Source organism: Anarrhichthys ocellatus, unplaced genomic scaffold (assembly GCF_004355925.1).
Source record: "Anarrhichthys ocellatus isolate YVR2014 unplaced genomic scaffold, GSC_Weel_1.0 scaffold29, whole genome shotgun sequence".
NCBI lineage: Eukaryota > Metazoa > Chordata > Actinopteri > Perciformes > Anarhichadidae > Anarrhichthys > Anarrhichthys ocellatus.
The window spans coordinates 5,601,071-5,616,348 of record NW_022280059.1 but is presented as its reverse complement, the minus strand read 5'-3'; the positions used below and the strand labels follow the sequence as shown (position 1 = coordinate 5,616,348).

Genomic DNA, 15,278 nt, shown 5'->3' with positions numbered 1-15,278 from the left:
TATATATATATATATATATATATATATATATATATATATATATATATATAATTCAGAAAAATGAGTCTCTCTCAGCCTTGACATCTCTGATGCAACAGCCCGGCTCTCCTGAGGTGAAGAAGCCAGCAGTGACGGATAATAACAGTAAGGAATACACTCAGCTGGTCAGTTACTCCATAGTCCTGGACATCAAGAGTACAGTGTGAAGACAAAAAGACTTTGGAGTGACACATTCTGCTTTGCATTGTGCACAAACTGGATATGAAGGCTTACTGGAACTGCAGCATTTATTATTTCTGTGTATTTTCATAATTAGAAGTGAAATAATCCTTTTAATGAACTAAAATGTGAATTATTCTCATGTTTTTTTAAATTTTGACTGATTGGCATTAATGTCTTTAAAGCATTACCTTTGCACTTCTTCATCTTACTTGAATTTTGTATGTTTTTTTATGTACATTGTTGTCAATAAAATCTTCAGAATATTATTTTTAAAATAATTTTCCGTTTTTATTAAGTTGTTACCACATGACCGAACCAAAACAAACATCTCCAGATATAGTAGAGATAACTGACTTCAGCCTCCCATCATCTGCTCTTGTGATATCTTTGGTGGACTAAATCAGTGAGGACCGTCCGGTTGCTGTGACAACCAGAGTTAACTCTATAAATTTATTCTGTTAGTTTGTGAACCAGATGCAGACCCACTCACCTCATCCGCCCACGTTGAGTGGCAGTGCTGTTACACCCTCTTGTGGCAAATGATCACACACACAACTGAGTGAATCAGGTTTTAGTCACGACCACTAAGTCCACGGTCGCTATGAAATCAAAAAAGTTTCTTATTAAGTTTTCCCTCCGATTCTCTTAGATCTATTAAGTGTATGGAAGGTTTTGTGCCATAAAAACACGGCACTTTACTAAAAATAACTACAATCAGTGCTCCTGCCCTGTAAATCATACAGTCACAGATTCATTTTTATAAAATGTATATTTTATTTTTCACGTTTTCTAGAATTGTCAGTATTTTTCAACAGGACAAGCTTGACTTTAACGTGTTTTCGTGTAAGAATTAGTAAAATGGTGGCCTGTATATAATGTGGTGTATATATGTAGGTTTTCTTTCCAACAAAAGAACACTCAGGGTTATTTTTACTGATCAGCACATATCTACATTGATGTATTACATGAAAAACCATGTACGATTAATGCAGATAACTCAGCTCCCATCAAATCTGTGAACTACAGAGGCTTCAAAATGTAGCAATTAAAGAACGATACATTTAGATACAAATGTACAACTGCTGCTTTGGAAAACAGTAGATCCAAGCTGCACATTCACAAACACAATGCTTCAAAAGCAAAAGTATCACTGTATAACACATACATTGTTTGCATAAAGTCCTCACATACATTCATCTTTTCTTGTAGAGACAGGGCCTCAACTGCAGCCCAAATTTCTTTATATTTTCTGGAGCCTCTCCCGTCTTCAATAATTCAAAGGAGTAGAAATGAGTGCTCTCTGTGTCCTATGGGAAGAAGAAAAGGATAATCAAAACACAAATCACTCTTCACATACAGCCAGGCACTAGATACTGTAGATGTATTATATACCGGCCATTGTGTGGTTAACAGCTTCAGACTGAGCTGTTTAAATTATGTACGTCTAACTTTAATACATTTTAAAAAGTCTGTTTGTTGCCAACAATAAAGCAGTTTACTGAATAGATTTTCTCCCTGAGGTTTGCTGCCCACAGCACCACCACCTCGAACTAAATTATGAAAGATGCAGCTTCCAGCTGCTTATTCCCTCTTTGAGAAAACTGCCTTTAAAAAGGAAAATGAATCCTGATTTCATGACAATAAATATTATTGCATATTTTTCTATGTTTAAGATTTTACAGCTGGAAACAAAAGTGTAAAATTAAGATGTTTACATGTGAGACTAAGTGTTCGCTTCATCGGGGTTCTCATAATTAGAGTATGAGTTTACCATTTCATTTATCTGCATGCGTTAACTTCGTATATATTAAAAAAAACATGAGAAAGTAGGCGAATAAGGAAGTGTTTCTCTGTCCCCGATGTCCCTCGTTTGTTGTCTCACCTTGGTCACCATCTTGAATCCCAGACTTGCCAGCGCAGCGACGAAGTTCCGCACGTTCTCGAACCTGCTCGCCACTTCTGCTATTTTCAGGACTCCCCTACAACAAATGTGCAAAATCAGTTATCCAGACATGTACTATACACACACCAAAAAAACTGCCGTGCCCTGTACTAAATCAGTGTGACATATTTTACCCCTTCTTTAACACACGGTTGGCCTCTGCTAGGAAGTCTGCCAGGTTGGTTCCCATGAGAGAGAGGCAGAACACGGCGATGTCCACAGAGCCGTCATGAAGTGGGACCTGCAGAGACAATGCGTTTTATATACAACCGCACAGACTGTAAGTGGATCGGCACGCAGAAAACACCGACACACTCACGTCGGCCATGTCACAGACTGTGACGAGATTGCAGGCGGCTGCCAAGTCGAAGCTGTGCACTTTGTTCTTCACGCTGCGCGCGATTTTACAGTCGCCACAACCGAAGTCTGCAACCACCAGAGAGGGAGGCCTGAAATAAAAGATACATGATGTAGATAGTGGGAGGTTTGGACCCCCAACAGGAAATGTGAAGGATGTTAAATTATTTTTACTGTTTTGAGAAAAAGCTGAACTAAAGAAGTGTTTCTGTAACAATGCATTTTATGATATAGAATCTCCCGTCTTTGCGACTGTGATTTTTTTCAATTTATAATCCTGGTAATGTCGTTGTGTGTTTGGTTGTCCAACAAAGTTCAATGGAGGTGAGCAACCCAAGTGTTTTCTTTTCAAAAAGGACTAAACTATGATGTAAAAATCACAATCAGAAATATGTGTTGAGTCTCTGCAAAGTGAGCAACTAAATAATCTCAGCTCAGAGGCCCACTTTCTATCTCTTTGTAGCTTCAAACCGCATCCTATGGTCGTCTTCAGTGAATGGAGCTGGCTCAAGAGTCCCCACGTCAGAGGAGTGAGACTTACATTTCCTTTTGTTGTGTAGGATTTGGGTCGTGCTTGTTATCCTGTGACCCAAATTCTACCTCTTAGATCACGTGAGGACACCTGAGCCAGCTCCAGTTGCTGAAGAAGACCTCGACATGCAGTTGAAAGCAACAGAAAGCTATTAAAACTACTTTTGATCTTCGGTTATTTTACTATTCACACTGTTCTCAAAGGCCAAGAATGAATGTCCAAAATGTTGAATTAAAAGGCAAATGAATACATTGATTAGAACGTCTCACTTTTGTCGGATGTAAGAGATGATGGCGTCCAGTGGATTGGCGGGCCATCTCTGAACCTGCGCCGTGTATCCTCTGTGGTAGATGCCGAAGGCCTGTGGGTCCTGCTTGAACATGCGCTTCGCCTCGCCGCTGGACGTGCTGTACAAAACCTCATTAATGTATCGGAAACGGGCCGACTCCAGCCGCTGCTCCATGCGGGACCTCAGGGAGGCAGAGCGGTCCTCTTTCGCCTCTTCTTCTGGGGCCGCGGGCTCGTCTTTCGTCTCCGCGGGACTCTCCTGCTGGACCGGTTCCTGTCTGTGGAGCAACTTCCGGAGCTTCTCTCTTTTCAGAATCTGTTCTTTGCTGAGCTCAAGTTTCAGTCTTTTGATGGGCGGCTCACCTGCGATCTCCACTTCAGGTACATCTGCTTTCTGTTTCGATCCATCAGCAGAAGATTCAGTTGCGTTTTTTACAACTTTGCCACCAACTCGCTGCTTTTCCTCTCCGAGCGTCTGTGTGTCTGTTGTAGCGGATACATCTGTGTCCTCTTCAGGCCTTTTCATTTTCTGTGGTTTACTTTGCTTTTTCCTTTTCTTGGCTGGTGTCTGACCGTTCTTGTTTTTTCTGCTGCTATATGAATCTATTTTGACTTCTTCCGTTGGCTTGTTCTGCTCTGCAGATACTGCTTTTTTGGTTTCCTTCTCTGGCTTATTCTGACTGAATTTATTTTTACATTTCCTCTTGTTCTTCATTTTGGTTTTCCACTGTTGTCGGCTCACTCTCTCCGCGTCCTCTGCTTTGGATTTGATCATCTGTTCATCCGTTGTGCCGCCCATTGCTGTGATTTTTAACTTCAGGGCCTTAACTTAAGGGAGAAAAAAAAACATTTGGATATTATCTCATATTTGTGAACATCAACATTGTTGTTTATCAATCCAATGAATACTTCTCCACACTCTAAAATGTTGATAAATTGATGAAACGTAAGCCTTTAACCAGTGAATTACTCACCAAATTTGTTGTCTTTCTTCCTCTTTTTTGTTGCAAGTGTCTCCTCATTAACCGTCTGATCCAAGTCTCCATTGTCTTGCTGCTCTCCTGTTGTCTCCGCTTGCTTTCGCTTCCTCCTCTTCTTCTTCCTCTTCTTCTTGCCAGGTGATGGGACCACGTCTGACTCACTGTCGCTGTTCTGCTGATGGTCGTCGTTCTTCCACTCTGGTACTGACCCGAGTGTCTGCAGGGTCCGTAGCAGGCTCTTCTTTCCAACCAGCTTGGACTGATCCGGGGATAAATTCAGATAATGTAATAAGTCCTTTAACTGAAACATGCAGCCTAATGTTGAAGACTGTCCAATGTAGAAAGTCTCACTTTGTTTTTGTAAATGTGGGAAATCACATATTTAATGGCTTCTTGTGCTACAAATTACATTTCTGATTTGTGTGTGTCCACACTTGTAGGCTACAGTATCTTTGTTAGTTTTTTTAAATTCAATTATCTATACATTTCTTCATATCCAATTCAACATCAGCATCCGAAATGTTTCCCTGCTTGACTGTCGCCCAGAACAGAAAACAAAAACAAAACAATCTACAGAAAATCAGCTGTTAAATTTCCTAAATATCATCTGTCCTATTTAATGGTTTCACCATCTTCTGCTATGTTTGTTGGAGTTGCACAACTCAGGATACTTAATAAATACATAATACTGGTTTACCCCTTATTGTAATGCAGCTTGCACATTTACCTTGACATCCGTGCTGCTGCTCGCCTTCTGGGTGTTTCTGGGGACCGTTTTGCTCAGGACCTGAGCGTCTTGTTCGTCACTCCAGTCTTCATCCTCATTAAACATGTTTCCCGGAGGACTGTGAGAAACACAGAAACACACACACGAATGTAAAACATTGCTGGAGAGGAGAACACAACTGTGCTAATGTCACTTCTTCTCTATCAACGCGCTAACTCGGCTAATTCAAATAACTCACCAGTCTGTCTCGAGGCAGAAGCTACTTTACTTCAAACGGCTTGTTCCGTTGATGGCGGTGTTTGTATAAAAAGGTTTTCTGGAATAAACATGGAAATATATTCAATAGCTGTTTAAAAAATCTTGCCAAAAGCAAAAGCCACGTTGGTTTGTCTCATGTGCCTGAAGGAAGCAAAACACAACTACAGGCGCATGTGGATGACGCAGGCACACCAGAGACTTAGGGGACGTGTAGTTCTTAGATAGAGCCTACATTTTCTGCTCCTATTCAGGATTTGTAGAGTTCATAATTCAACTAGGCTATTTGTATCACTAATAATAATAATTATTATAATAAAAATCCTCATCATAAGCACTTGAATGAATGAATTAATATGTTTTAAAGTCTTGTATATCTTTACTGTACTAGATGCATTTTACTTAAACATGCTTGGATCTGTTACTGACAGGTTTGTTGACATGTAGGTTTACACATACAAGGACTTTGTATTAGTAATTTAGTGCATAACGGTCACAATACATATAGTAAGAGAAAAGGAAAAAAAAGTAGTGTAAATAGAAAAATATGAAATAGAAATGTACCGTAAGAATATGTAAAGTGTATGTTTTAAAGCAAAAGAGCTGTACAGTGTTAAAAAAGAGGGCGGAATGTGCAAACATATTGACTTAAAGAGCAACTTCAAATGTGAAATAATTCACACTATGAAGAATATGCACAATGTTTTTGTGTTTTATACAACAATTTTCCAGTTTTTAAACCTTGGTATTAAAGAAATAATGTTTTATTTGAGCTGTGTTTGTTTTAATATAGTTTAAATGACAAATAAACCTAAAAGTGAAACTAAAAACTGATGTCCAATCTGTAGGGAGACCATTTTGTGTTTGTACATATTCACTTTACAATTGAAAATAATAAGCATCATACCATTGGACATAATACCATAATATAAATGATATTTTGGGGTTATTTTCTCTCTGAACATGCACATAACTGGTGCAAAGCAAACAAGTAAATTTACACAAATAATGAGTTACTTTACTGGACTTTACTTGAGTATTTCCATGTTGTACTATACATACTTTACTCTGCTACAACTCAGAGGGATATGGTGTTCATTTTACTCCCCTACATTACCTGATACCTGTCGTTACTCTGCAGATTCGTTTAAAATAACCATGACCTGAGGCTGTGGATATTTAGACGACGTGCAGTGCTCTCCGCCGCCTGTAGGGGGCGGAGCGCTGTCTTCCTCATCTGAACGTTACCACGTACGTCCGTACGGCGGTGAGGGTGTGGACGTCCCACCGCATTCACTCTGCTGGAGACAACATAACGTCGCTAATAACTTCTCACCAAATTACTCAACAACAGGCGTTTGTACCCGGTAAGTTTATCGCCCTCGAGGCACGTTTAATATCGGGTTGGGCTGTTTGAACCACTAACGTTTACTGTTTATTGTGCCGCTCAGTGAAGCGTCAAACGAGAGAAAGGTACGCAGCGTTAGGCTTTAGGACAGTTAGCTTGTTAGCCAGGTCTCGTTTTAACAACCAGAGGATGCTAGCTAATGCGGGGAGCTAATGGTCTCACCTTTTAGTTTGATCAAGTGTAATGAAAGCACACGGTGGTGGAGCTGAAGGAAGAACCAGCTAACTTAAACGAGCTGTTCTTCTACGTTAACTAGGCTCAGCTAGTCGCACTGCTGTGAAGGCAGTGGGTTGTTCACGGTGAACTCACTACTGTGACACCAGAGTGTAGCTGTGTTTATGTTCACTACATGAAGAAATCGCACTGAGTCACAGAGTCAACCTCAGCGGATTAAAGGCATAAATTACCCTAAAATATAAAGTAAATAGTGTGGTCATCGACCATAGATGTTGTGTAACTTTGAGCTCTTGGCTTAATCTAACATCACGTTTGAAATGTGTTTCTTTATTCATAGTGATTGTGAATAAAAGTACAAGCATTGAGATCTCAGTACTCTGTTATCTTCAGCGATGTCTTTCAATTGTAAACAAACTGACATGTAGACAAACAATTGCTTTCATCATAGTCCAGGCTGTGTGAAACAGACATTTTTGATTATTATTGTAATTTTTTGAATGATTTATCTCCTTTCAGAGTTTAAGACAGCTCTCGCTGACATCTTCAAAGTGCTTGTTTTTGTCTGACCACTGGCCCCAAACTCCCCAAAGTAATTCAGCTAAGTTTGACACAAGAGAGAGAAAAGCAGTAAATCCTCAAAACTGAGAAACGAGAACCAGGTAATATTTTACTTTTTTATGATTATTAATGTTTTAAACAACTGATCTATTTTCAAAATAGTTGCAGATTCACTTTGCTCTCAATGAATCAACTTGGCTAACTGATAAATCAAATATTAATGTACGCGCCAATTCAAATATTCATACAGTACATAACAGTACATCATTTAGCGTGACTCTGGACGCAGATACGTGTCTACGCTGGTGTTCAGGGTGCTAGTCACAACCAAGTGTCGTGAGTCACCCAGTATTATGGGCGGGAACGATTACTCAACACTGGGCTGCTTGGCTTTCTTCTCTTCAGGTTTGCACCACAGGGTCATAACAGAGAGGCTTTATCAGCTGAGATAGAGATCAAACAGATTGAATAATGCGTTAACGGAGCAGCTTCCCTTCTTGTGTCCCATTTTTTTTTCAGAGGTGCTGCTGAGCTAACTCTGAAGGCGTCACTCGTAATCCCAGATGAGGGACTGATGCTGAACCCCTCGGGTCGCCTCTCTCGTCTGTCCCACTTCAGTTCTGCCTCTGCTCTGACGGGCGAAACCTTAAGAGAAGCAGAGTCCACCAGCCAACATGGACGATATCTTCACGCAGTGCCGCGAAGGCAATGCGGTGGCAGTTCGCTTATGGTTGGACAACACGGAGAATGACCTCAATCAAGGGTGAGCCAAAGCTTTCTTTTTGCTTTTACTTAAAAAAAAAAAAATGTCACTTTGTGATGCCATTATTCAACAATGATGTCACAATAACCATGGCCAAACTTTTCTTTTCTTTTAAACAACTTATCTATACAATGACTTATATGCATGAGAGTTGCTACAGTGTACATTTGTGATGCTAAATAAAGTAAATCAGAATCTCAGTTAATTAGGAGGTACACTGTAGTTTCATAATGTGTCTTTCTCAAACCCGATTGCCTGTGCAGGCGGAGAGCCCGCCTCTCCGGTCTCCAGAGATCGTGGCCTGTGATTGAACCCATTTCCTTGTGGGCACATGTTTATGTCCAGAATGCCAGTGGAGTAATTCAAAAGAGTAACGTTGGACAGGAAACCTGCTGCGATCGTACAGTTAGTCACGCTTTCAGTTGCTGCAATTGAATTTAGGCCTCGTGGAAAGTACGAGAAAGAATAGACTGAGAATAACTACAAATAATACTGCAGACTTCTGTAGGACTGGACATGTTTATTCTACAAAATATCTGTTTGATAGTTACAGATCGGTCAGACCTGAGTGGCTTCTGTATCCTCAGCTGACTGTAAAAAATACTTGGAGGAGTTCGCTTCCCTTTTTGACTCCTCTGTCCTAGATTTAGACGACCGGTATTTGTTTTTAGAGCAAACAAACAGGCTGAGTCAATCCTCTATTATGGCTGTTTACCTTGGAGCTTCTCTCTTTTGGTCCTTTTTACTGTTTCATGGTATGAACGTTGAGCACATTAACGTGTTGAGCTGTTTTTATGCTGAATTTCATATGAATTACTTTTTAAAGGACATGGTGTCAAGTACCCGAGGCTCCAAAGAAAGACGTTGTTTCATTTCTTTGATTATTGTTGCAAAGTTTAACAAAATAAATTTCTTAAAGAGATGTGACTGATAACACCCAGAAGATAAAACAGGGATTCATAGCTTTTATTACAATATTTTAATATACAAGAATAGTTTTTAAAGTATAGAAGTTAATTCATTAAGAAAACAAGTAAGTCAGCACATGTAAGATGCCAAATAGTCTCTTTCTGTTGCAGCGTTGTGGCGTTTGTTTTCCCCTTTTTAAGCTTCACTGTTTGAGCAGAAATTCATTGACATTTGTTCCGTCTCTATTTTTCACTTTACTCGGGTTTCCCCATTGTTGTAAGACGGTATGACTGCATCGAGCCCGTGTGGATGCATGATGCATTCCCAACATGTGACTCGTCCATTAGCTGATTGTATGTCGAGTTCCCCTTTTCCGGTTGATATTTCTCTCCCAGCGGGAGAAAAACACTTCTTCTCTTTTTGTTTCCCTACAGAACTTGCAGTTCTTTCCCCTCCTTATGTTTCCGTTATCCCACTAAAGCTCAGCCTAACGGATCCTCACTGTAACGTTTGCCGTGTTCCTGGACGGTCGCGTGTTTACACTGACGTAACTCGCAGAGAGTCGTAGTGGAATGCTGAATCTCCTTACAAGGAATAACACCCAGGCCTCGAGGGAGCCGTCTACCACTTACCAACACCGAGAGAGAGGGGAGGAGAGGATTGTAGCGGGGCAGGACTGGTGGAGTTATGTGTGACGAGACAGAGGATCTTTGTGTGTGCATGTATTTGGGGGGGGGGTATAGTGAATTTTTCAAAAGGGAAATGCACAGTAAGCCATAGCAGAGCCCATCACCATCTCCTCCTCCACTTCTGTTTCCTGTGTTGGTCTCCCAGTGGTATTAGATAGCTCCAATCATTTCCCTTCAACATTTCCTCCAAGTTTACAAGAGTTAATTACAAAGTTTAAAGCAAATCCGCCTCCAGTTATTATCTCTGTTCTACACGGCTTCTCTAGTTGGTGCAGAATGTTCGTACAGGTCATAGTTCTGTGTTGAAAATCAACATGTGGAGCGGAAGCAATTAGTCAGTTAATCGACGAGTCTGTAACTGTTATTGTTTACTTGAATAATCAGATGATAAAGTATCTTTGGGTTTTAGACTGTTAGTCCGACAATAGTGCAAATTCATCAAAACAAACATCATGTTGGCCTTTAGGAAATCATGACGCTATTCTTAACGTTTGATAGAACAAATGATTATTGAGAAAATAGTTGGCATGTCAATCGATTGTTTGCTGCAGCCCTAGTTGCATTAAAAACGGTGTCCATTACAAATGTAAGGGTTATGAGGCCCGTTTGTGTTGTTTGGCCTCAGACGACTAAGCTCAACGCTCTTGTGAGTTCTTTGGCCTATGCGTGTGTAATCGTGGCTTTGATGGTTATCTGTATTTAGTCTCCCGTCTAAATGTGCATCCAAAAGAAGTCCTGTGCACGTGTGAATAACAGTTTTAGCAGAACATTTCCCTTTTCCCCTCATGACTGTCGTGAACAGTAGGACAGCACGTATTAAAGGCGCTGTTTACCGTGTTGTTAAGATTGAGGCTCCTTGTTTGGGAAGGAGCTAGATTTACTGTGAAAACTGATTTTATACATAAGCTCTTTGCTGTGAGCCTGTTGCAAGCAGACAGTGATCGAGAGGCTTGTTGCAGCAGGTAGAAATGCTCTCAGAGGAATCAGCAGTAGCAGTATATGTGAATCAGGCAGAACAGACTGTCAGGTATGCTTTCCCAATTTAATTTAACAATACTCATTAAACCAATTTAGGATCAGTGCCTATTCATCATGGGTTTTATGCGACAGCTCTATTCTGCAGCTATTGCAGAAGGAAAATCTGAGATAAATGTATTGACCCGGAATGCATTGTGTGGGGATGTCCTGATTATGCTTTATTTTTTGGGCCCGATCTGCCTTTTCATATCGGGTATCTGCCGATATTGACTGCTGAGCTCTCCAGCGATCTGCTACAGAGAAGACGTATCGCTCTGTTGGAGTAGTTGGACAACAGCCTACTCTAGGTTGTAATGCGGTTTTAGAGAGCGGAGGGTTTTCCCTTACAAATGGTCTTCGGCTACGCTAAAGGAGAGCAGAGATGCAACACCAGCAGGCGGAGGTGGACAAAACACAGTCATCAAGTCTGCTGTTCTCATGCACTGTATGTTCAACTGTGTTTTATAGAGCAGAACATATTTCTTTGACTTTCCGCGAGACGACAGAATAAAGGATATAAATCCTACAGAAGTTGTTCTCTCTGTAGACACATTGTTGTTCTTTTCATTTGTTCGGTCCTGAGGCTTTTTAAAGGACCTGGTGGGGATGTCGGGTGCAGACAGGGGCTCTTCCTCTGGCTTATCCGTCTGCCAAACTGAGCACTGTTGGCAGGTGGAAGTGCCTGAAATAAATTACCGCAGCCAGTGTGGAGGGGGCGAGCCGGAGAAAACCCTGGCACTCAAGTGCCTTTGGGTTATGGGGATGAAGCTAGCTTAAGGGAGAAATCCATCCTATAAAAAGGGCCCCGAATAGAAAGGCACACACACAGAAAGCTGAGGCATGAGCCTCACTTGATGTGTAAGTACATTTTGAGCAGTTGTTTATAATAAATGATCTTTAGTCTATTACCAATGGTTGATGAATGATATGTGAAAAAACGATTACACTAAAGGCTATTTTGGACATTTGTGACAAACATAATATTAAAAAAAGGTTGCATCATTTCTCAAGATAGGAAAACAGAAACAATGAGAGAAGGAGAGTGGTGGTTCTTTTGGTCCATAGTTTCTAACTAAAATGTAATGTTGTCTGCCTCACCTTTTGACTTTCTCTTCAATCGTACATCCAAATGTCGGATTGTGAAAGAATGAATTCCCCAAATTCCAAGATGACATCTTCAAATGGTTTTTTTTTTTTTTTTTTTTTTTTTTTGTCTGTCGTCCAACCAACAAGCCAAAACTAGTCGCAGTATGTAAGATACTCAGTTAAAAATGATACAAAACAAAGAGACATCAAATCATCACATTGTAAGAGCGGAAACCAGAGAATTAGTTTTTGTTTGATAAGAGATTTAAACTTTCAAAATAGTAGCAGGTTGCTTTTCTGTAGATCGACTAATCGGTTCAGCTCTGGTTATTTGCAAATTGTGAATCTAGAATCTAAGATCTAGATAAATAAGCAGGTTGGTTGCAGTCTTGCTTCTAAAGAACAGAGCCACACAACCGTACCTCGTCCCCTAAACAGACTCCAGCTTAACACAGAAAACTTATCAAATCAGTGAAGTGGGTCTGTGGGGGAGCTCTTCTCTCATAAACTTAAGTCTAATTAGTTTTCTAGGATTTGGCCTTTTAGTCTGAGAGGAAATTGCATGCAGAGCAGATCTGGTGTGACTGCGGCGGGTCACCCAGATGTCTCTGTGGGGCTCTTGATGTTGTTTTGAACAGAGCTCTGCAGGATGTGTGAATACAGGCCAGCGAATTGATGGGGGGGCAGAGAGTTCAGATTCCTGCAGATTCATAATACTCCCTCAGTTCTGGCCTCACATTATTCTGCTGTCTGCCTACTCATAATTTCTCGAGCAAGTGCATAACTTTATTATCTGGAGGACTGTGCTGTGTTCCTGGCACAAACAATAAAGCCCTGATGGAAAAAGGGAGAGTGTATGTGAAGTGGAATGTGTCATCAGTGCAGCTGTATCAGTGGGAGAGAGAGGGAGAGGACGAGAGGACGGGGGAGAGTCGTGAGACTCTGATGAGGGAGGAAAATGAGTTTGAGATGAAGAGGAGGAGGTGACCACAGCCAGGCGGAGAGGGGAGGGAAATGATGAATGACAGCTGAAGGAAGTCTCTCTGGGCCTTATAAGGACTGCAGCAAATGCTCGGCCTACTGTTGTTGTGTTTTTCTTTCCTAATTGACTCTCTGTCACTCGGCTCTTACTGTGTCTCAATCTCTCAGTCTTTATCTCGTTGTCTCCGAGGAGGTGCGCCATCAGTCACTCTGTCATGTCATCGAGGCCACTGTCCTAACATGCGTTAGTGTCACTGAGACGAAGAGGAATGATGAGACCAGAGGTCGAGAAGCTGTCGTCTGAGTCTTGAGTTGCATCAACTTCCTTCTTCTGAGGAAGAGGACTAAAGTACAAATGAACAAACTCCTCATTATGTGCTCTCAAAGCTGAGCGTCACAATACTGAATAACCTAAAACAACATTATTTAGTCTTCCCATATGAGTCTAAATGGAGACTCAATGAAGGGAGGAGTTATTGCAGGACTGTTAGTTGCCAGTTTAATAGAAACAAATAATGTGTTTTTTAACTGAGTTATTCTTTCAAGCACTCAGAGTCTGCATACAATGCAAAGCAGCTTATTAAATTGATCATTTTCTTGTTGACCACCCAGTTTTCTCTCTGGAATGCACACTTGTCCTTTTTTTGAGAAGTGATATTTTTATTGTCAAAGCAAAACACACCCCGCTCCTAAAATACAGTTCCAGTTTGTTACACTTGGCCATGTACCAGTTATACCACAGAGTTGTTTCTCTCTCTCTCTCTCTCTCTCTCTCTCTCTCTCTCTCTCTCTCTCTCTCAAATGATACATAGAATAACTGCAAGACAGAGAGCCAAAGCCTGTGCTGAATATGAATTGTCCTCTCTCCCCGCAGAGACGACCACGGCTTCAGCCCTCTCCACTGGGCATGCAGGGAGGGCCGCTCCAGCGTGGTGGACATGCTCATCATGAGAGGGGCTCGCATTAACGTCATGAACCGGGGGGACGACACGCCTCTGCACCTGGCCTCCAGCCACGGACACCGCGACATTGAGGGAAAGGTGGGGTTCATGTAAACACTGGGGCACTGTCACTTCCTGGTTCCTTTGGTCATCATCCACTGTAAAAAAACAGATGACGTATGTCTTCAAATTGGCTTCATAAACACAGGATATTATGAAATCTAAAATGTTGTCATCAGCAGTGATGGATACAAAGGTTTTGTCTGGTCTTGCAGTTCCATCATAAGCACTTTTTAACTGAAGGGGGGGGCTGAGGGAGGCTGAGCAATGTGTCAGTGTTGAGGGAAAGTAGGAAGTAGAAAACCTGCTTACCACTATACTATACTATATATAACAAGCTATTTATGATGATGATATATGTTTATTAATCCTTTATTTATTCAGGGACAGTCAGTTTGCATGTGGCTGCGAAATTATTAAAGCAGGGTTTGAAATACAGCAGATCTGGTTGGTTAAATAATATGCACTGCCTGATTATTGTATTTGTTTAAAGACATGATATCTTGTAAGTGTATCACATGCCATAATGTGAGGCCTCTGCTCCAGGGTGTCTGATTTAGAGTTGCTGCCATGCAGCTATTGAGTTTAATGTTAGGCATGTCTCAATACCTCTGGTATGTGTCCACGGGCAAGACAAACCTCCACGATGTTTGTTGGCAGCATGAACACTCATCCCTGTGTACAGCCCAAACAAGATCTCACCAGCCTGGTTTAACTTAATCCTTTTGTTTCTGCTTCTCTTTCAGCTGATCCAGTGCAAAGCAGACACTAATGCAGCTAATGAACACGGGAACACACCACTGCATTATGCCTGCTTCTGGGGCCAGGACCTCGTGGCTGAGGTTAGTGCTCCCCCTGGTGGTGCTGAGGCTGAGACTTATCTTTTTTTTTCTGTGTAAATCCCATCACAATGAACTCTTAGCGCTGACATCAATCTGTCCTTTTCACTCAGGACCTTGTGACTAATGGGGCTCAGGTGAGCATCTGTAACAAATATGGGGAAACCCCTCTGGACAAAGCCAAACCTCACCTTCGTGAACTCCTCAGAGGTATCCCGACTCCCCCGTTACCACTTGCCTCATTCCAACAGGTTCAAATGCATTTTTGGGAGGTCTTTGTTTTCAATGTTCTCATTGCAAACTATCCCTCCACCACGCAGAAAAGGCTGAGAAAATGGGACAGAACTTGGCTAAAATTCCCTTCAAGGACACGTTCTGGAAAGGCACCACCCGAACTCGACCCCGTGAGTCACACGCACACACACGCACACACACGCACACACACGCACACACGCACACACACGCGCGCGCACGCACGCACACACACACACACACACACACACACACACACACACACACACACACACACACACACACACACACACAC

General features: G+C 41.5%; 3 protein-coding genes across 4 annotated transcripts in view; 2 read left to right on the top strand and 1 right to left on the bottom strand.

Moving 5' to 3' along the window:
• The window catches only part of LOC116392335 (uncharacterized), a 10,090-nt gene extending 9,265 nt beyond the window's left edge, over positions 1–825 (top strand). Inside the window, exon 14 of the mRNA XM_031863672.1 lies at positions 57–825. Within this exon, the coding sequence (XP_031719532.1) occupies positions 57–206 (150 nt within the window). The 3' untranslated portion in view covers positions 207–825. The remainder of the gene's footprint in view (positions 1–56) is intronic.
• A 324-nt stretch (positions 826–1,149) lies between these two features.
• Positions 1,150–5,434, bottom strand: rrp8 (ribosomal RNA processing 8). Its single transcript, XM_031863673.1, has 8 exons — positions 5,287–5,434; positions 5,049–5,166; positions 4,316–4,580; positions 3,323–4,169; positions 2,484–2,613; positions 2,299–2,405; positions 2,105–2,201; positions 1,150–1,529 (listed from the first exon to the last, which is right to left on the bottom strand). Exons 2-8 carry the CDS (start codon positions 5,151–5,153, stop codon positions 1,416–1,418), a joined length of 1,665 nt encoding a protein of 554 aa, XP_031719533.1. The 5' UTR covers positions 5,154–5,166; positions 5,287–5,434; the 3' UTR covers positions 1,150–1,415.
• A 1,102-nt stretch (positions 5,435–6,536) lies between these two features.
• Positions 6,537–15,278, top strand: part of LOC116392321 (integrin-linked protein kinase) — a 13,861-nt gene continuing 5,119 nt past the window's right edge. Inside the window, exons 1-7 of one of the 2 annotated variants that reach the window (XM_031863658.1) lie at positions 6,537–6,670; positions 7,405–7,547; positions 7,966–8,209; positions 13,766–13,931; positions 14,639–14,734; positions 14,845–14,941; positions 15,052–15,135. In XM_031863658.1, coding sequence (XP_031719518.1) covers positions 8,121–8,209; positions 13,766–13,931; positions 14,639–14,734; positions 14,845–14,941; positions 15,052–15,135 — 532 coding nt within the window. In that variant the 5' untranslated portion in view covers positions 6,537–6,670; positions 7,405–7,547; positions 7,966–8,120. The remainder of the gene's footprint in view (positions 6,671–7,404; positions 7,548–7,965; positions 8,210–13,765; positions 13,932–14,638; positions 14,735–14,844; positions 14,942–15,051; positions 15,136–15,278) is intronic. The other variant, XM_031863657.1, reaches the window with a different exon arrangement.